At 47.2% G+C, this 21,741-nt stretch overlaps 2 protein-coding genes and 1 long non-coding RNA gene across 13 annotated transcripts in view; 2 read left to right on the top strand and 1 right to left on the bottom strand.

Moving 5' to 3' along the window:
* The window catches only part of LOC309624851, a 205,651-nt gene that overhangs the window by 58,671 nt on the left and 125,239 nt on the right, over positions 1-21,741 (top strand). The window lies entirely within an intron of this gene.
* APH1B (aph-1 homolog B, gamma-secretase subunit) overlaps positions 1-21,741 on the bottom strand; it is a 114,018-nt gene that overhangs the window by 31,210 nt on the left and 61,067 nt on the right. The gene's annotated exons all lie outside the window — the stretch shown is intronic.
* CA12 (carbonic anhydrase 12) overlaps positions 1-21,741 on the top strand; it is a 73,943-nt gene that overhangs the window by 31,519 nt on the left and 20,683 nt on the right. For all 7 annotated transcript variants that reach the window (XM_082383372.1, XM_082383373.1, XM_082383367.1 and 4 more), the window contains exons 3-8: positions 7,378-7,557; positions 8,445-8,587; positions 13,540-13,635; positions 14,475-14,538; positions 14,762-14,919; positions 16,322-16,448. In XM_082383372.1, the coding sequence (XP_082239498.1) occupies positions 7,378-7,557; positions 8,445-8,587; positions 13,540-13,635; positions 14,475-14,538; positions 14,762-14,919; positions 16,322-16,448 (768 nt within the window). The remainder of the gene's footprint in view (positions 1-7,377; positions 7,558-8,444; positions 8,588-13,539; positions 13,636-14,474; positions 14,539-14,761; positions 14,920-16,321; positions 16,449-21,741) is intronic.

The following is a 21,741-nucleotide window of genomic DNA, read 5'->3' as shown; positions in this document are numbered from 1 at the left end:
ATATGTATAGCTGATTCACTTTGTTATAAAGCAGAAATTAACACACCATTGTAAAGCATTTATACTCCAATAAAGATGTTAAAAAAGTTTAAAAAAAAAAGAAAGAAATCATTGTTAATAGCTTTTAGATGTGAAGATGATATTGTGGTTATTTTTACAGAGTTCATACCTATAGTTATATATAAGCATCCATAGATTTTCTTCAAAGGAATCCAGTGGAGGGGGAACGGATAGGTCGGGGGTATGGATGAAACTAAATTAGTCATGGAGAGATGGGTACACAGGGCCATGCTACTATGCTCTTTACTGTTGTACCTGCTTTGAAATTGTATTAAATTTTAAAACAAGACATAAGGTGTAGTAAGAAAATAGCCAAATATAGGTTCACTTTAAAAATCACATTGACTCTTTTAGGCTCACGGGTGTACTTGGGCTGCGTGCATCTCAGAATGTGAGAAACTGAGACTGTCTGTCATCCCACAGCCCATCCTCTTCTCTGATCACCTCTGCAGGCCTGCTGAGTTCTAGGATTTCTGACTGGGTTTTTACTCTATGGGCTTCCTTTCCAGGAAGGCTTCGGTGTTCTGGTCTGATCCATTCAGCAAACACTTACTGAGTGCCTCCTTCAGCCCAGAGGTAATTTCTACCTCTGCTGGCTGGGTCCACCCCTCCCCCACTGTCTTCTAAGGGCCACACTCCATGAATCAGCCCCTCCTTCTCCTGGAACCATCCTTCCTTCTCTATTCCCCTTTCCTTCTGTGTGGAAGTGTGCTCAAGTCTCTTCATTAAAAAATAAAAAATGCTTCTCGTCACCCTCATCTTCCTATAAACACCACACACACCCACACACACACACCCTTCTCCCATCCCTTTATGGCTAGATTTCTGAAATGAGCTTAAGAAACCCTCCAAATCAATTCATTAAGTGTCTAGGAAATGCCACTATATGCTCAGACACGGGGGAGGGACGTGACAGAGTTCTAGGCTTCCAAAGGTCTTCAAAACTTATAGACAGAGTTCTAGTCTGGAACGGGTTTAGAGTAACAGTCACAGGTGAGATGGCTAAATGACAATTCAAGGCACTGTACTATTGTAGGAAGCCGGGTAATCTGGCCTAGGAGTTCAAGGCAGGAAGAAAGTGCTGGAGTAGCTTGCCCAGGACTTGAGCTGGATTTTGGAGATGGACAAGATTTGGAAAGGTAGAGAGGAAAGAAGGCAGCATTTTAAGCAGATTTTTAGCATAAGAACATTTGTGAAGGTTGGTCTGAGGATGGGGGAGCTGGCCTGACCATGGGGGCGAACTGGGGTGGGTGTGAGGGCTTTTGGAAGGCCTTGAGAGGCCGAAGCTGTGAAAGATGGCTGTGGTTCTGCTTTGTTTTATTGGAGGCAGGGCAGGGCGTGCTATGGAGAAAGGGAGCGGACGGACGGGTGGTACCACAGGAGCAGGGCTACACCTGGTTCTGGCTGCAACAGGAAAGGCTGGGGCGGGGACCCCACATGGAGCCTCTGCAGTGTGACCTGGTAAGGGCTTAACTAGGGTGGTGGAGGTGGCGGTGGTGACGGTGGAAACTTGGGACCCCATGACCCACCCGGAGGGCAAAGGTTGGGCTGAGCCAGCCTGGCTCTGAGATTTTGAGCCTTGGAAGAGCGGGGCCAGTTGTCGTCTGACAAGGCTTAGCGCCATCAAATTGAGATCTAGGCCATAACACATCAACCAGCTTCACTATGTGGACCTTCTCCGAATCCTGAATTTTACAAACAACCATTAAAAAGATATGAAAACAACAAGGTCCTACTGTAAAGCACAGGGAACTATATTCAATATCCTGTGATAAACCATAACAGAAAAGAATATGAAAAAGAATGTATAGATATGTGTATAACTGAATCACTTTGCTGTACAGCAGAAATTAATGCAACACTGTAAATCAACTATACTTCAATAAATGTTTTTTTTAACTCTGAAATTCCTATTTTATTTTTTAACATCTTTATTGGAGTATAATTGCTTTACAGTGGTGTGTTAGTTTCTGCTTTATAACAAAGTGAATCAGTCATACATATACATATGCCCCATATCTCTTCCCTCTTGCATCTCCCTCCCTCCCACCCTCCCTCTCCCACCCCTCTAGGTGGTCACAAAGCACCGAGCTGATCTCCCTGTGCAGTGGGGCTGCTTCCCACTAGCTATCTGTTTTACATTTGGTAGTGTATATGTGTCCATGCCACTCTCTCACTTTGTCCCAGCTTACCCTTCCCCCTCCCTGTATCCTCAAGTCCATTCTCTAGTAGGTCTGCATCTTTATTCCCGTCTTGCCCCTAGGTTCTTCTGACCATTTTTTTTTCTTTTTTTTAGATTCCATATATATGTGTTAGCATACGGTATTTGTTTTTCTCTTTCTGACTTACTTCACTCTGTATGACAGTCTCTAGGTCCATCCACCTCACTACAAATAACTCAGTTTCGTTCCATTGTATATATGTGCCACATCTTCTTTATCCATTCATCTGTCGATGGACACTTAGGTTGCTTCCATGTCCTGGCTATTGTACATAGAGCTGCAATGAACATTTTGGTACATGACTCTTTTTGAATTATGGTTTTCTCAGGGTATATGCCCAGTAGTGCGATTGCTGGGTCATATGGTAGTTCTATTTTTAGTTTTTTAAGGAACCTCCATACTGTTCTCCATAGTGGCTGTATCAATTTACATTCCCATCAACAGTGCAAGAGGGTTCCCTTTTCTCCACACCCTCTCCAGCATTTATTGTTTGTAAAAAGAAATGTTTTAAAAAGATATGAGATAATTGGAAAATTTTGAATTCTGACTGGATTTAATAATATTAAGGAATTGTTAACTTTTTAACTGTGGTAATGGTATTGTGCTTTCGTTCTAAGAGCCCTTATGTTTTAGAGACATACTGAAATATGCGCAGATGAAATACATTTGGATTTGTTTCAAAATTATCCAGGGATAGGGGAGAGCGGGTGTGGTAGAGATGAAGGCGGATAGGCTGTGGATTGTTAGTTGTTGAAGCTCACGGATGTGGGGTTCATTTTGCTCCTCTCTCTACTGTTGCACGCATTTGACATTTTTCCCTGAAGGAAATCCTGGTCCTCGGGTAATGCAAGTCTTGTACTCTGGGCCTCAATAATGCCCAGCTGGAAAGCATGCGAGGCATTTTGAGCCGTGCCACGTTAATCTCTTGTTACAATTCAAAACAGAAATTTGGTCCACTTCTGTTTTGCCTCAAACAGAAAAATTCATGAACTGGAAAGAAATAATGCCTTGATTTTAGTTGGAAAAACAAACTGGGAGATACACATGATCTCCTTTATCATGATCATGGGAGGAATCTAATCCACGGAAGAGGCAAAGTCACAACCCGAGAGAAAAGTCACATTTTGACGGTAGCTGGAAATAAATGCTTCTTTTGGAAGAGTCAGTCCCAGGAGAGGTTTTCTGGCAGCAGAGCGCTTGGCATGAGTGTGAAAGCTGAGACCAAGCTGAAAAATTACAGCCTGGGCCGCAGCTGCCAGCGAAAGAAAGGGCAGTGTTAGAGCACAATGAGTCACACGCTGCTCACACAGAGGCTGCAGGGCAGAAGGGAGCCTGCTGCCTACGTGCCTGATACTGGGTGTCCTGGTGCCCAGCCACATGGCACCTCTCTCTCTCACTCACAAGCCACAGAGATCAGAGGCTGCTCTGACAATGTCTCTAGCCATGTAAGAAGGGGACACAGCCATCACACGCTGGCGGAGGGTCCCGTGAACTGCAATGAAACCCCATACTCAGCAGATCGTCTCCCAAGCTACCGGCCAGCAACCGGATTTCTTTTTCAATGAGTGGCCCCAACCAGAACAAAACCTCATGCAGGTACACTAGAAAGCTAGGAGGGTAAATTTTGAACCTGAGCAAGTAACATCCTTTTTCTTTACTTTTTATAGGAAAAAGAAAATTATGTGGGGGAATAGAGAGAAACTAGGAGGTTTAATATAGGTGCATGCTTCCCTGGAGAGGAACAAGCACAAAATTAGCAGGAGAATCCAGCTCAGTAAACATGTGAGGGCCTGCTCTATGCCAGGCATTGTGGACAAGGCAGGGGTGAATGAGACACGGTCCTTGCCTTCAAGGAGATCATGGCAGAAGGCGGATACGAGCGTGCACGAAATCTCCTGGATAAATAATGAAATAGAAGGCATGGAGGTCCTGTGACCCAGGCAAGGTAACTCTGTTACTAAGCCAAAGTCTGTCTGTGGGCAAGTCACTTCATCTCAGTTTTTCATCTACAGAATGGGGCAATTCTTGCCTTGTTGACCCCATAGAGTTGTAGAGGTGTAAGGACCAAAACTACTAACATCATCATCATCGTCATCACCATCATCATGAGGAGGAGGAGGAGGAGGAATAGAAAAGGCTTCCTAGATCCTGCTGCCCAAAGGGCCTGTGATGGGCACTCAGGACGGGTGCTCCCAGTGGTCAGCAGCGCAAACCGGCAGCACTGCCCACTCTCCCACCAGCCCCAGGAGCAGCAGCGCCCTGTGCCCTCGTTCCCACAGCTGCTTCCCACTGGGCACCTCGTCGCATGCCCAGGAGCTGCCTTTGGATGAGCAATTCTCTCCAACCCGTTCCAACCGGCCTGATACAGAGGTGAAGGTGCTTAGTCCTAGTAATCTTAATAAATCTCAGAGCTTGAGAGTCAGAAGGGACCTTCCAGAACATAGTGTCCACCCCTCCCATTTGTACAAAGGGCAAAGGAGACTAAGGCAGGGAATGTGACCGGCTTGAGGTCACTCACGGAGGTGGAGGCGGGGGATGGCTGGTGCCGGAATCTGGTACTCTGGAGTCTCCGGGTCCAGTACAGCTGCTGCTCTTTCCTAGGAAGGTTTTGCCACCACTGACTCTGTTGCCTTTTATATCCTTAGTCTTTTCTGCTCCCAAATACCTAATTTGGCCAACTTCCAAGAAAGTATTTAGGGCGAAAGAAAAATTCGTCCTCATAACCTTTCCCCAAGCTCTCTGTTCTTTGGGGGTCTTTCTTTCTTTGGGGAAGATGTTTACTCAGTGCCTGTTATGCATGTGATCCTAAGCATGACATGGGTTCACAGAGATGAAATGGGATGGCCCAGTCCCCTCTTCATGAAACCTTCAGGGGGGTTCTGGGAAAAGAAAGTTCTTCTTACTCAGTTCCCTTTAGCTATGTGTTCAAGGGGAGATCTCTTTGCCACGCCTCTTCACTTCCTGAGTTTTTCCATTCATGCCTGTCTGGCAGCTTCTGCCACCCTGGCTGTGGGCCCAGATGCTGTTGTGAGCAGAGAAAAAGGCCGGCAGCCTCACTCTGGAAGGGTTGCCACCTGGGAGCTGCACTGCTTCCTGACCCTCAGGGTTGGCACGATACCTCTTGACTGCTTCATCTCTGAACCCTGTGGTCTCTAAGGAATTCGGTTTTGCCCTCAGCTGAGTAACTGCCCTAATCCAGTCTGCGCCCTGGAGTGACTGCCTTGGTGTCCTCCAGCCTGCCTCTCCGCCAGTCGCCATCCTGGTGTAGTTTAGTTGCCTTGAGTCCAGGGCTTTGAGGCCGTGGAAAGAAAAACAAGACAGTTCAGCGGAAACTCTTGACATGTGAGAGTTGGGAAAACTGGTGTCCAGTGAGGGGTTGGGCTGGAGAGTCTGAAATCCCTTCCAGCTCCAACATTTCTGAAAAGGTATACCCGAAGGTTGACAGCCTGAAATATTAGAGGGTTCGCCTGTGTGTATCCAGACCTAGGACCAACTCCTCATAGCATTTCAAATGAATGTGGGCACCAAGTTTTGCTTCTGACTCTCCCTACTCTCAGGTGAGGTCCCCTAGTTAGAGAACAAGGTGTAGGGGATGGGGATTCTGTGAGGCTGGTGTACACACACGCATTCCTGTGAAATGGTGCTGTGGTCTATGGCAAGGGTGCCCAGAAGACGTGGTGTTCCTTCCCCTTCTGCTCTAGGTGACACCCTTCCGTGTGCTGAAATACTGATGAATGAACTCCGGGTGGCAAACCTTGGTTCCCAACTCCTAGAGAGCCCACAGGGTACCATGGTTCTACTCTAACGAGCCATGACCTGCCAATTATTTGCTTTTCTGGAGAAACCTCAGCTTGAAAATCCACTTAATTACCATGGGAGATAATCTTTTAAACACAGCCTTACATCCTTGAAAGACTTTTCCCTGTGGGAGTAAGAAAGTGTACCTGAACATGGGATTGGATTGTTTATTTTCATTTCCAGGGGAAGGACTATTACCTGGTAGTTAGCAAGAAGCCTGAGCCCTGGAGGGTTTATTTGATAAGTCTGCTCCTCCTCACTGCTAGTTTGTCAATTATATTGTAATAATTAGTTTGTAATATTGTCATACTTTTCCCCAGCATAAACACTGCATTTAGCTCCATGATTCCGGGCTTATAATTACTTGATATTTTCCAAGCTTCCCTATCAGGTTGGGGGTTTTTATTTGCTCTAGATGTGGGTATTCAGAGTCAATGTCCTCAAGGGTTTTCTATCAGGAAGATCATACCTGTAAATCACCAACCTCAAAGACCTACCTGCAGTTGGAGACAGACTCCAATTTTTCCAATGTGGGACATCCCAGTGGATTAAATAAATTCTTCCCCACTAGGAGAGGGAAGGGTGGAGGGGCAATACAGGTGTAGGAGAGTAAGAGGTACAAACTATTAGGTATAAAATAAGCTACAAGGATATATTGTACAACATGGGGAATATATTCCATATTTTAAAACAACTCTATGTGGAGTATAACCTTTAAAAATTGTGAATCACTATATTGTACACCTGTAACATATAATATTGTACAGCAACTATTAAAAAGTACCAAAGGAAAGAGAGCCATAGGTTTTAAACTGAACTTGAACAACAACAACAACAAAATGTCCTTAGCTTCTAAAAACACAAAAAAATTATAAAATTAAAAAAAAAAAATTCTTCCCCACTAGAATGTAAGCTTGGGCAGCCCCAAGACCCAGAGCAATTCCTGCTCATAGTAGGTGTTCAATACACAGATGCTAAATTGCTGAGAGTCACAAGGTCTTCATGTGGAATGGATGTGCATCGGGTCGAAATATGAACAATGGACAGAAGAATGCAGAGTCCCTGCCATGGGACTGCTCTGGTCCCTCTTTCCCCACATCACTTCAAAAGCAAATGGTCTGGAGGCATTTGCATGACCTGATTCTGTAGGCTGGGGTCTCTGGGCCTTAAGAGTATACCTCTGGGGATTAAGAAAAGAATAGAAAAGGAGTAATTGTATTGCACACAGAATTAGAAGGTGAGGAAAAAACTTTAGTGGAAAAGGGATCAAGTCATGGACCTGAATCTCTCCTTCCAGGTCCCGATGGGGAGAAGAGCTGGTCCAAGAGCTACCCATCATGTGGGGGCCTGATGCAGTCCCCAATTGACCTGCACAATGACATCCTCCAGTACAACGCCAGCCTTGTGCCCCTCGGCTTCCAAGGCTACAGTGAGTCTGCCGACCAGCAATTTGTCCTGACCAACAATGGCCATTCAGGTGAGGGAGTGACCTCCAAGACCTCAAGGGGTGTCTGAGCTTTCCTCAGCTCCCTGGCCTCTTCTGTCTGCCGGGGCAGGGGGTAGGGTGGGTTCTACTGAGGCACCCAGGAAGGAGGTCAAAGGGGAGCCTTGAGGGAGGCTTGGACCACTCTCTCCAGGGGATCCTGGGCTCGGGTGGTTCTGCCGGGGTGGTACCTCTCAGAAGCGGCACATCTCTTGGGATGGGAGAGGGGACAGGCCTGAGCCCCTTGGCCTATTGGATATGGTGCGGGAGTGAATTCTGGGGCACCATGAACAACTCAAGGGGCCACGCAGTTTACTGGGGGGCTTGCCCAGTCTTTGGAGTCAGACCAACCCGAATTTGAATCGTGGCTTCACTACTTATGAGTCATGAGACTCTGGATAAGAATTTTAAACTCCTTGAGGTTTCATCTGGAAAATGGGCATATTGATGGGTAAAGACTAGAGATTATGTATGTTAATATCCAGAATAGAGAGGTGCTTAATAAATAGCGATTATTATTGTTGTTGTTGTTATATAATTCTACAGCTTGGCAGATACTTCATGACAGGTTCTATCTTCATAGCCAAGTGTGTAATACATGGATATATAAACAAACGTTCATCCATTGGTCTCAATTAGTTCCTGCCATCATTTTCCAAGGGGAACCAAGAAGGTGCTTGTGCCACTGGAATAGCTTTAGTGAAGGGGGGACATTCTCAGAGAAAGAGCCCAGGTTTCTGACCTACAGGCTGCATCTCTCTGGTCCCCACCTCGCTGTATCCACGCGCCCCTGTCTGGGCCCTGGGCAGGTGAGGCCTACCTGCTCGCAGGCAGCACTCAGCTGGCCAGGGCTCTGAAGACTGCCCCTCCTTTCCCTGCAGTGAAGCTGAAACTGCCCAAGGACATGCACATCCAGGGCCTTGGGGCCCGCTACAATGCCTCGCAGCTGCACCTGCACTGGGGAGACCACAATGAACCTCACGGCTCGGAGCACACTGTCGGTGGGAAGCACTTTGCTGCCGAGGTGAGTGGGGCGGCCCGGCTGGCAGAGGATTCCCGGCGGTGGGTGTTCTGGCACCCTTCCACTTGGCTGGTGTGCAGATAAGATCAGAGCATAGGGGGTGAGGTGGAGGGTGCCGTCCCGCTCTACACACCCACCCCAGCCCTGCTGACAGCACAGGGAGGTATAGCCACTCCGGCCACCCTGCAGCTCATCTGTGGTGTCCCGCTTCCCTTCCTCTCCTGAACTTGCTGAGTTTGTTTCCGTGTCTTTTACTGAGTGACGCTGCTCAGAGGCAGTGGGTGCTCCCAGGGGGGCACAGTGGGACACACATGCCCCTGTTCTACACGTCGCCCTTCTGTTTGCACAGATTAAGATCCCAGCAGCTTGTGTGGCTGATCCATCCCACTGCCAAATCACACTAGGCGAAATGCTCCCCCAACGTTTCAGTTTTCTTCATATGCCATGCTGCTTGCGTAAGTTTTTCCCAGCCCATCTTTCCTTTCCCTGGGCATGGGTTGTGATTGGAGCTTGGGGGCCCGGGTCCAGGGTCACTCTTCTATCTGGCCACAAATCAAGGGATGACTGGCATTATAACGCGTAGGGCATTGCGGCAATCAGAGACTCACTGAGGATAGCTTGGGACATCATCACAGTGTTGCGTTACGTTGCTCTGAGGTGCTACCCCAAATACCAAAGAAAACAGGAAGAGGAGCAGAGTTTTTTTCCTGCACTACAAGTGTTCAGTGGAGGCTGGGGGATTGAGGTGCTCCATTTCAGAGCTCCCGTGGGATTGCACTTGGGGATGTGGTTCTGAATGTCTAAAGGGCAGTAAATACAAAGGGATAAATGCTACTGATCAGCTAATGGAGCCCATGGTAAACAATGACTCGACCATTCTCCTCTGTTCTTAAATGCCAAACTGCTTAATGTCTTAGGCTAATTAGAGGTCAAGTTACAAGAGGTGGAGGAGCTATAATTCTGGCCCAATGGATGGCCCTACTGGAGGTGCACATATTTCAGACCAGGCCCCTCTCTGAACCTCCAGGACTGCAATTTCTTTCAGCCTAACTGCAAAAGGAGGCTTCTATTTTCCCACGGGGAGTAAAGGAGTTAGGGTGTAGGCTGAGAGGGTTTGGGCATTTAAAAATAGTTATTGTATTTTCTGCTATTAAGCCACATCATCAGACCAAGAGCCTGGTGAAGATGGACCATAAATGTCAATAATAGAGAAAAAACATCAAGGTGACCCTAAAGTGGCAGATTCTCTATGGAGGGTCCTTGAAAGTGTAGCAGTTCTTCTGGCTTGAGTCTATATAAGAAGACTCTCTTAATCCTCTCAGCAGGGAATTCCCTTCTGTTTGTATTAGTCTTCACCTCCTCTTGATTTCATCTGAACAACTGAGAAAAGTGCTAAAACAGAACACAAGCTCAAAGGTCAGCTGTAAAAAGAAATAAGGATCGGGACTTCCCTGGTGGCACACTGGTTAAGAATCTGCCTGCCAATGCAGGGGACACCGGTTTGATCCCTGGTCTGGGAAGATCCCATATGCCGCAGAGCAGCTAAGCCCGTGAGCCACAACTACTGAGCCCGTGTGCCACAACTACTGAAGCCCACACGCCTAGAGCCCGTGTTCCGCAACAAGAGAAGCCACCGCAATGAGAAGCCCGCACACCTCAACAAAGAGTAGCCCCCGCTCTCTGCAACTAGAGAAAGCCTGTGAGCAGCAATGAAGACCCAACGCAGCCAAAAATAGACAATCAATCAATCAATCAATAAAAAGAAATAAGGATCTAGGACCTTCAGGGTTTTAGCCACATAGAGTTCTGCACTATTTCCCAAAGCAATGCCAGGACAAGATGGTGTGGGGCAGTGTGGAGGCTACATCCTTTGGGGGGGAAAGATGGTAAAGTAGGAGCCCCTAAGAAATCCTTAATAGAGGACCATTAAAAAGAAGAAATAATTTGATATAATTTTCTTTTAATTAGAAAGGGCCAATTGAAAAGTGGGGAACATTGAGCTGTATTCATTAACATATGCTTGAATTCTATTTATAATCACATAAGACGGGAAAAGAGATTAACAAAGAAAAAGAAGAGAGGTAAAATCTCAGTGTGTCACAGTCTCAAGAGGCAAAGAATCAACTAAAATACATGTGATCATATATAATATAGTTTTTTGGAGGACAGGTGATACCACCTTTAGGATTAAAAATCAGGTTAAACAAAGTAGGAGGATGAGACTCCTGCATGTCTAAGGGGCTTTATCAGAATGAAGTCATGTCTATAAGCTCTTAATGTCCAGAAGGAGAATGTAGAATAGACATAATATATTTAAACTACCCAAAAATTACAGGAATTTTTCTGTGAAGAATGACAAAGATTTCCAACAACATGCTTTATTGTTTAAAGCTTTAATACCTGAAGAAAATATAACATTGATCATATAAAAATCAATCCAAGGCATGACATAAGGGAGTTTGTGATACAAATATTACCTTAAATATGAGGTATTCAAAGGTGATGGAAAAAAACAGATATGTTCTTAGGAGCCTTGAGTGAATCAGTGTGAGAAGGAGTTATTTAGGAGTAAGTGAAGATGTGAAGATGCCCAGATAGCGGTTCAACCAAGGAAAGTGTGTTAGGTATCTATTGCTACATAACAAATTACCCTAAAAATTAACAGTTTAAGACAACAAACATTTATTATCTTGCAGTTTCTGTGGGTAAAAAACTTGGGAGCAACTTAGGGGACTGGCTCTGGTTTAGAGTCTCTCATGAGACTGCAGTCATGGTATTGGCTGGGCTACAGTCATCTGAAAGCTTGACTGGGGCTGAAGGATCTGCTTCCAAAATGGCTCATATGGTGGACAAGTTGATGCTGGCTACTGGCAGGAGGCCTCAGTCCCTTACTACGTGGACCTGTTCATAGAGTTGCTTGGGTGCCCTTATGACATGACAGCTGGCTTTCTCCACAGTGAGTGATCCAAGTGTGAGCAAGGGGAAAGCCACAATGCCTTTTATGATGTGGTCTCAGAAGTCATATATTATCACTTCCACCTTACATGATTTATTAGAAGCAAGACATTTAGTCAATGCCACACCTGAGGGGAGAGGAATTAGGCTCTACTTTCTGAAGAACGAGTCAAAGAATTTGTGGATATATTTTAACACATCACATAAGGCAAGAGAGAATAGACAAAGACCAGAGCAGGCTTGCTGGTAGACCTAAGACAAACTTCATTTCCTGTATAAAGCTGATGACAAGCCATACAAACTATTCCCCTTTTGCCAACTGCCAAGAGGTCCAGCTATAACCCTTTAGAACGGGCTAGAGCAGCCTCTGGCAGGAAACAAGGGATTATCTGAGATTTTTAGGAACACTTTCACTCTACAAATATCTATCCACCTGTTTCCTGAAGGCTGGAATTGTTTTAATATTGAGGCAAAAGCCACATCTGGAGAGAAGAGACAACAAAGAAAATGACAATTGAAACAAACACCAATGCAGCTGAAAATGGAAATGTTTACTAATCAATTGGTGGGGAGTCTCAGATCACAGACTTAACCTTGTCATGTAGGGGGAGGATGACAGATTCCAAGAGAATTAGGAGAAAGGACTGTGAAATAAAATGGAGTCACTTACGTCAAGGGGTTTTAAAATGGAGCTGGGAGGCCATTAAGGAGGTGAACCTTATGCACGTCCTCACCAGCGGGAACCATGAACTTCTGAACTGGGCCAAACCACAAATACTCCAAGGACTCTGCAAGAACACCTGCAACTTGTCACGTTAACGAATTTTTCCCTCCCTCTAGTAACAGCCTTAGTATTCAACCATGTTTAGCCAAGACTAGCTTCTGCCTCCAACTTGAAAATTACAAAATTCTTTGTAATGCAAACCTCCCTTCTTTGCCTTTAAAAGCCCCTTTTACTCCCTAGCAGGACACTGTTTGGGAAGCTACCCAAATCTGTGTGCCCCAAATCGCATTCTTTGATCCAAATAAACGTTTTTTTTTGCTTGATTAAGAAAAAAAAAAATCAGGTTAAACATTGTCAGGGCTTGTCATAACAATGTCTTAATGCTTACCTAGACTGTTTTTTTTTAAATTTTTTTAAGACTTTTTTTTTTTTTTTTAGAGCATTTTAGGTTCACAGCAAAATGCAGAGGAAGATACAGAGATTTCCCATATACCCTTTGCCCTCACACGTGCATAGCCTCCCTCATTATCAACATCACTCATCAGAGTTTACCTAGACTTTTTAAACCCAAGATTTCTCAAAAACTTCTCTTTTCCTCACTTTAATAATGACAAGTAATTTCTGCTTTGAAAAAAAACGAGTTTAGAATGGTATTTTGGAGTCTACATCTATGGAGTAGCATTTTTGTTTCATGGTCTCTTAAAATATAGTTGATAAAACCTTTATAAAAGTCATGTTGTGATTGTCTCCACCTGAGAGATAAATGCATGTCCTGCTCTGGGTACAAGTATGATTAAGTTACAGTTGGAGGTTTACTGCCCCGGCCCCCAGATCAAATGCAGAGTGGCCGGGTTGAGGCTGGGCAAGCCACATGGGACCATTTTGCCCCAGGCCCCAGAATAAGTAGGAAAAATCAGAAGGGAGAAGTGCTCCAAAGTATCCAAGCTTTTTCAATGCTAGTATAAAAACCAATTTGTTCATTCATTCATTCAATATCTATTGTGTACCTGGTACTTTTCAAGCACCATGTCAGACACTGGGACACCATGAGTGAATAAGACGGACAGACTGGCCTGGTGGAGTTTGCAGTCTAGATGACTGAAAGAAAGGGGAACACTGGGGTGGCCATGAGGCAAGGGTCTGAGAGGCCGAATCTAGCTGGGGATGGGGGTGGTCTGTCCCTCCCATTGGATTCCAGTCTCCTGCAAAAGTGAAAGCTTCCCATGGGTCCCTATCCCCTGATGGATAGCAACTCATCTCCCCTCTCCCACTGCAGCTGCATATGGTCTATTATAACTCGGACCTGTACCCCGATGCCAGCATCGCCAGTGACAAGCCAGAAGGCCTCGCGGTCCTAGCTGTTCTCATAGAGGTAAGAGATGTTGAGAGGCATTTTACGTGAAATTTGAAGTCAGGATGACATCAGACCTGGCATGTGGTTCCATGCACACCTGTCTGTTCCGTTTCGGCTGTGTCTTGACTCTAGAACAGGGGGTATTTCCCCATAGGGTTCCTGCTCTCTTGGCCTGGAGGCAGCACTTTCTGTGGCTGGACAGCAGAAATGGGCATGTCCTAGGTGACACTGGAAAAATTAGTCCTAGTCCCCAGCCCTATTGCATAATCAAGGCATTGCCAAGTTGGATAGGACCTGTCGTGGGTGGGGGAATCATTCACTGCTGCCCCATCAGATGCCTGATACAATTTCCAGTATCCAAGCTCCATCCTTTATAAGAACCCCAGCATAAGTTCTTTCCTTAATCCCAGAAAATGGGAACATCTCCTGATTTGCTTGCATTTTTCCCCCTAAGGAGACAGCACGTATGTCGGTTCTCAACATGCTTACTTGCCTGATTTGGCTTGCATGAACTCAAGCTCCCTTAAGTTCTGGTTAGAGAACATGCTATTTGTGGCCTTCAAGCTCACAGCCAGATAATCAGGAGCACAAGCTATACCTATTGCTCTGGGACACCCCAGCCCCAGTGCCTTGAGCTGGAAATAGGATGTCCTGAGATGCAAGAGGGCAGGACCATTCCGCCAACACCCAACAGCCTAGTGATGCATCATAACTGTCCTAGAAAAGTGCATCCTTTGGGGAGGATCTCAGCAGTGGTGATTACACACCCTCAGCAGAGCCCTTCCATTCACAATTGTCAAGCCAAGCTCAGCCTATTGAATTCTGTCCCTGTTCAACCTGCCCCATCTCTATTGCAGATGGGCTCCTTCAATCCATCATATGACAAGATCTTCAGTCACCTTAAAGATGTAAAGTACAAAGGTGAGAGGTCCTTGGATGCTTACTCACCCTCTGTTGGAGAAGAGTGCATTCACCCTTGTGTGATCTGAAGAACACATGCAGGGGGCCGGGTACTGTCTGTGACCAAGTCCTAGGATCAGATGGCTCAGAATGGAGCTAGTTCACCTTCTTAGTCTGTCATATGCTCAGCTGCACCTCTGCCTTGGGGAGCAAGGTGACATCATCCCCCAACATGTCTCTCCAGGCCAAGAAGTGTCCATTCCGGGTTTCAGCATTGAAGAGCTGCTGCCGAAGAGGCCTGAGGAGTACTACCGCTACCGAGGGTCCCTGACCACACCTCCTTGCTACCCGACCGTGCTCTGGACGGTTTTCCGGAACCCTGTGCAAATTTCCCAGCAGCAGGTGACTGTCGTGCTCTTCCTTGTCAGAGAGCACGTGGCATCTCGGACCCTACCACCACCCATATCATAATCAACGGCTTGATTTCCTCACTTAGAGTTTCATGGGCAGCTAGCTCTTCAAAACCTCTCCAAATATCACAGGGGCTTGGAAGCACTTCAGAAATTACAGGCTGAGCTTCAAAAGTGGAGCTATCAAGTCAAGTGGGGAAAATGAATCTGTCTCCACAGTGCTTTAAATAAGAGCTGTTAAGCTGCGTTTCCTAATATATCCCTCAGTGGATAGTGTCTACCTCCCAGGCAGGAAAGAGCATGGCTCCTTTACAGGGGCAGAATAAAGATAGGATCAGGTTAGACTGTTTAACAAGCCCGGGGGGATGGGGATTACAGCAATGAGGAAGTGAGGATCTCTGCCCTCAAGAAGCTCACAGTCTAGTGTAAAACTGGGGGGGACAGAGTCCTTAGGAATCATCTCTAACCCTCTCATTTCTTAGGTGATGAAAGCAAGGGTTAGAGAGTTGAGGAAACTTGGGGATCACCAGCTGGTTAGTGACAGAGCTAAGACCCAAAGATAGAGCTGAGTTCCAGGTCACTGCCGGTCTCTCTAGTCTGCAGCTGAATTTCATCAGGAGGAAGCATGGCTGTCCAGGAGACGGGGCCAGCGGGCCGCTGCACACTGGCTCATGGCCCCCACACACTGGCTCATGGCCCCCACACACTGGCTCATGGCCCCCACCCGCTTCATGAGCCAGCACAGCTCTCACTGCTGCTCCTTCCTTTCTACTATGAGCTACTGATCTGAGTAGCCTCGATAAATGGCAGCAAGTAAGCTGACAGGAATAAAGACATGATGAATCAAGAGATAAAATGATCAGAAAGGCAGTAATATGTCCTAACCCAGAAACTGCCTTGGAAACAGTTACAAGATCTATGTGGGTGTATGAAAATACCATGGAACTAGAAGTCAGATGACCTGTGAGACTCTTGCCTCCCTCTTTTTGTTCCTTTTGACGGGACCATCAGACTAAGCCCCAGGCCCCTCTGATTCAGAGCTGGGCTCTGAATGAGGCTCAGGAGAGGAATGCAGTCTCCGTGGGAGACTGAGGAGCCCCTCACCACCCCAGGTTTCCCTCCCTGCAGGGCAGATTTCAGGCTCAATCAGGAGCTGACAGCACGAACCCTTCCAGCAGCCCCGGGAGGTGGGAAGACAGTGGGAAGACACAAGGGCTCGCCCGAGCCCCATCACTCAGACACCCGCAGGGGAGGGGCAGCTTCTGGCTTCCCCACTGTTTTCTCAAGGGTCTCCCGCCAGGCCTCGGAGGTGAGATCTGGTGGTCCTCTCCCTCGAGGTCAGGCAAGGGGGCGTCACTCTGCCCGTGGCGGGTGTTTCTGCTCTTCCCCCGCAGCTGGTGGATTTGGAGACAGCCCTGTACTGCACACGGGTGGATGACCCGTCCCCTAGAGAGATGATCAACAACTTCCGGCAGGTCCAGAAATTTGATGAGAGGCTGGTGTACGTCTCCTTCCGACAAGGTGAGGAGATGCAGCGTGTGGCGAGTGTGGTGCCGAGATGCCTGTTTTGTATGAAATCGGGTGCCCTGCTCTTGGGCACTGTCACTGATACCCTTAGGAGATGGGTTATGAGCACTCTGGCTGCCAAGGGAACCAGATGCATGAGGAGCCACTGTGTGTGGGTTTACTGAGGTCTCCCTCCACTGACCTTGACTTCCCTGAGCCTTGGTAGAGAAGCACGAGCCAGGGCCTCCAGGCGCATGGACCAGAACCCTCATTAAGTCTGGGAGTCTCCCACAGATGGGGAAGAGAGGATGGTCTGGGGGCCTCTCTGCCCTGAAGAACTACCTACGCCTTCTCCTAAGATACATGATGGGGCCCTTTTCATGAGATCAAACCTTCTAACTTCTTACAGGCTTTCTTGGCATCAAGGCCCATCTTTGGCCTTGCCAGGTGATTCCTGGCACCACTAGCACCACCAAGGTCCAGGGATGCTCCTTGGTAAGGTTTTAGAAAGTGGGCATAACCCACATCCGAGCCAAAAGCAGCTCAGGGTCTAATGTAGCAGGGCCCGTTAGACAAGAAAGTATCTTCAGAACTGCCTTTTGTCTCATCTCCTTGAAGCTTGCACAGGCATCCGAGATCTATATGGAATGAAGCTTAATAGTTTGGTTTCTTCCTGAGCTATGGAAGCTCAGTTCTTCCTTTTAAATCCGTAACCATTAACTCCCCAGATGGACAGTTAACATCTTGACTTGCTCGGTATCTACATCAAGACAGCCGGAAGCTGGGGGTCCGGGGAAAGGGGTGAGGGGCCCACACTCTTCAAATCGCTAAGTTCACTTTCTCACATCACTTGTGGCCAAGCTGGGCCAAGGGTTCATATTTAAGGATGACCATTAACCCACTTGTCAGAGAATCAGCTCTCCTCGTCTCACATGGGGCACTTTGTTCTGTTGTTGTTCCTTTCATAGCGTGTGAGATTATAACTATCACCTGCTAAGCTTAGTGGACCACATGAAGACTGAATTTCAAGGCCCTTGCCAGAAAGCTTTAGAAACATGCCCTTCTGAACTGACCCACACATATGAATTAGAATTATGTCCTTCTCTGTCAGTTACTTAATCAAGAACCGTCCAAGAATTTATCTTTTGGGTTCTCCTCTCCAGATGTCACTAGTTAAGGTCATTTTCCTCTTTTCACCTGTTTCTCGGTCTGAAAACTGAATCTATAAACAATGGCCCCTCCTAAAAATTGAGGATGTACATGAGGATAACTATAGCAGCTTCTTTCCCAGGAAATACCTCAAATGCATAGAATTATCCCCTGGTGCTCTATTCTGGATATAACATTCTCTTTTCCTATTTTTCTAAATGAAGTATGTAGTAGTCAAGGGTTAAACGGAAATACTTCAACTCTTAAATAAAATAAAATTCCTCCTGGAGATAAGGGACACTGCCCACATAGATCAGGTAGAATTTTACTTGTGATTCAAGGATAACAGTCAGCTCTGTTATCTGGGCTAAGTCTCTACAAGTCACCAGGGATAGTGTGACAGATACTCCCCAACAGTCAGGAGACCCGGGTTCAAGGCCTCACCTTGTTTCCTCCTGGCTATATGACGCAGGCAAATCATGTCCCTTCTTTGGCCTTGGTTTCCTCAGCCATAAAATGATGGGTTGGACTAGGTGAGTTAAGGTCCTTTCGGTGCTAACATGCTCTGATTCTAAGTGGACATTAACAACTGTCCATCCCGACTTCACGTGGCAGGGACAGCGTGTGAGGGCAGTTGCAGAGGAGCAGAAGGAAGCACGCAGGAACTTGACATCCAGAAGCAACCCCCACGCGTACAATGAACTGTAGCCTCGGGGATAGCCAGCCATCCTCGTAGACCAGTGCAGGTATAAGCTGGCGCCTGCAGAGCAGGCAGTGCCGTCAGGCCGGTAACAGAGCGCTGCAGGAGACCCTCCCAGTCTGGCTGGGGGAGCTTGAGGGGCCTCTAAGCAGAAGCCCCCGGACCGGCTCCAGCTCAGGACGTGGAGATCACAGCCCAAATGCAGCTTTGCCGCTGCCCCTCCTGCACGGCTTACCCAGAGCTGCTGCTTCCAAAGGCTGGGCTGGGCTGGGCTTTCTCCCTGGAGTAAGAATCTGTGGCAGTCCAAGGCAAACCTGTTCATTTGGAGGCTGATTATAGAAACTTGGCCAGAATTCTCCTCTTCCCCTCATTTCCCAAAGACTCGGGCAGCAAATGGGGCTGTCCCCTAAGAAACAAGGATGAGGCAGCCCCAAAGGAGTGAAGCCCCAAACCTCATCCCCCCCAGGCGTGCCTGCAAGTCACAAGGGCCTTCTCACACCAACGTGGAGCGGGTCTCAGACTGTAACACGCCCTTTCAGGTCGATGGGGTAAGCTTGTTTGTCAGTGGGAACCTTGAGCAATTTGGACTCAATTGTTTGCACGCTCTTCCACTGAGGCATGTCTGTAATTAGGGGCTGGTTTAATTCAGGGTCTTCTCTGAAAGTTAACAGGAACTATGGGGTTGGAAAATGAAAACTCTGGAGTTTTCTGCCAGGAAAAAAGTAATGTTAAGGAAATCCTTTATGAAAGAAAGTGCACGGACCTTGAGAGGGGGATCTGAGGTTTAACCAAACTGGAACAACTGGGACTGAATCACTTAACTGGACCCTGTATTTTCTTCAACTAGAAAAGGAACACAGAGCTTGGTTTCTGTCCTTAAGAGGTGTAGAGTCTATGACGGCCCTAGGGCAGGGTTTCTCAGCCTTGGCATCAGCACGTCAATGCTGACACTTGGAGCGGGATAATTCTCACTGTGAGGGCTGCCCTTTGTACTGCAGGATGTTTAGCAGCGTCCTTGAACTCTACCCTCTAGATGCCGGCAGCATCCCCCCCTTGTGACAGCCAAAACATCTCTAGACATTGTCAAGTGTCTCTGGGGGAGGAGGGGCAAAGTTGCCCCTGACTGAGAACCGATGCCCTACGGATTGTACAGTGACTTTCCTAGGCCCAGAACTTTTTTTTCCCACTCCTATCACAGGATTCTAGGGTTTTATATCACATGCCCTGGTCTTTATTCTATTCTATCCCTGTTTCCCATCTTCCTTTAGGATTTGAGTAGGTACTCTTCTTGTATAATTGGGGAGGGCCAAGGCTAAGAGAAGTAGATGAGAGAGAACTATTCACCCTTCAAAGAAGCATACCAATTCCTTCACCACTGAGGTAGCAACTTTCTTCAGAATCCCCTCATCATTCTGTTCCTTCCCTTTTGTATGATTTTTTTTTTCTCTTGTGTATGTTGTTTCCTGTTGCCTTTGGTTAAAATGCCCTCTCCTTGTGGAGAGATGAAAGTCAGGCCGGGCACTTTTTTTCAGCTCTTAAAAAGTGCCTCTTCCAAGTGGCACAAATGGAAGTCTTGAGCTGAAGAGAGGAAACAAGACTCACGTCCTCCAGGTGGGGTCTTGGAGAGGAGGAACACATCCTGGGAGCAGTCCAGATCTTGTAGGAGTCAGCTGCCCGATGTGAGGAAGGAGAAAGACAGTAGAGGCACATCTATATAGTTCAGGGGCCCGATTCTTGGTTCCCCAAAGTTGACCTCTTCCCAGCCAAAGACACCAACACTGGGTCCAGATGGCAAAGGGTAATAAAGCCAGACCAATAAAACCCAAATGCTAATGTTATCAAGTTCTATTTTCAACATGTCAGGGCAAGAAAAACTTGAAGGACAAGAGGAAGCCAAAAAGTTTCTATAATCGTGTCTTCAGTGCGCTTGCTCTGAGCAAGTGCATGTCACATGCCTCAGAGCCTGGAGCCAGCTGAGGCGACACTTAGACAAGAACGCTGGGCAGTCGAGGGGTAGGGCTTTCCCCCTCAGCAGAGCTGTGGAGTAGCCTGATAGAATCTGCTTGACCCTGAGGGACCTGGGTAGTTTCATAAAATGTTTAAAAAAGAGAGAGAAAAATACCTTACAAAGCTAAGATGGCTAATTATCTAATTTTTTGAGACTAGAATGTATGCTTTGTGGTTATTGACCTTGTCAACTTTCTACAAGTCCCTATTTATAAATAAACTCTATTAGATGGAAAAAGATTAATTCTTCCAAAGGATCCAAATGAAAGACCAGACGCGTTCCCCTTAAAATCCCCTACCCCGGATACAGGGTCTGAATAGTCAGGAATGATCGTCAAATGTGCTAAGAAGCGGAGTCCTAGTCACACCTAATGCAGCTCAACACACCGCGTGTTACTGAGCACGCCCCACGTTAGCCACTGCGGGGAACAGAAAGCCCCACCAGGGATGTTCTCTTGCTCCCAGCAATAAGCCTCTGGCCCAGACAGCGGGAGAAGGGGTCAGGCGGAAACCTGGGACCACCCTTCGTGGTTCTGCTCATCAGCACCAGCTGATCCTTCCAGCATGTCTCCCCTGCTCCCATCCTGCCCTGTGGGGCCTCCTTCAACATGGCAGGTGCTCTCATGTGTGCATGCTATTGACTTTTGCACACACGAGTCCCTTTGTCTGGGATGCCCCTCGCCTCTTCCACCAGGAAAAATTTTCAAGACCCAACTCCAACCATATCCTGCCAAAGTCTTCCCCATCCCCCCGAGGGTGACTTACAGTCTCCTGCTTCAGTGCAGCTGAACTTGTTCATCTGTGTTATAGTTTTTAGCACACCACAGGGTAATGATGCATTACCACGCAGAAAAAGAAAAAGAAAAAATATGCCTCTATTACCCACACACCACGAGCCCCTTAAAAGCAGGGGCTGTGGGCGTCTTACTAGCCTTTTTGTGCCTGGCACCGTGCCTGGTGCTCATTACAAGTCTGAAGGAATGGAGCCGACCCGTCTCCCTTCCCCTCTCCCCACCAGTGTCTTCTCTGCAGAACGATCTAAGCAGAGGCCTGACCAGTTGTCAAGTTTTAGTTTTATCAAGTCTTATTTTGCGTAAAGGTCAGAACGTAGCTGTCAAGTGTTGAAGGTCTGGGAGGGGGTTGCTGAGGGATGCCGTCAGGCCTTCTGTCATGTGGCCTGACAGGGGTAAGAGCCCCGGTCCCACCACCTGTCATTCCTGCAGCACAAGCAGCCTGACCCCCAAAGGGAACTGAGAGCATGAAGCACCCCGTGCTGCATAATAACCCTCGCCCACTGTCCCAGGGCTTAGGCCCCCTCAGAGCAGCACGGCTCTCTCTCTGGGCCTGCATTCCTGCAATCTGGAAGGCAAAGCCCTCAGGCCCTAGCATGGTCATAGAAAACCAGTTCCCACGTGTAATCTGGCGGCATCTTTTGGGCAGACTTATTTGTAG

Source organism: Balaenoptera borealis (assembly GCF_965194805.1).
Source record: "Balaenoptera borealis genome assembly, chromosome: 3".
Taxonomy (NCBI): Eukaryota; Metazoa; Chordata; class Mammalia; order Artiodactyla; family Balaenopteridae; genus Balaenoptera; species Balaenoptera borealis.
This window is presented reverse-complemented; position numbering and strand designations above follow the sequence as displayed.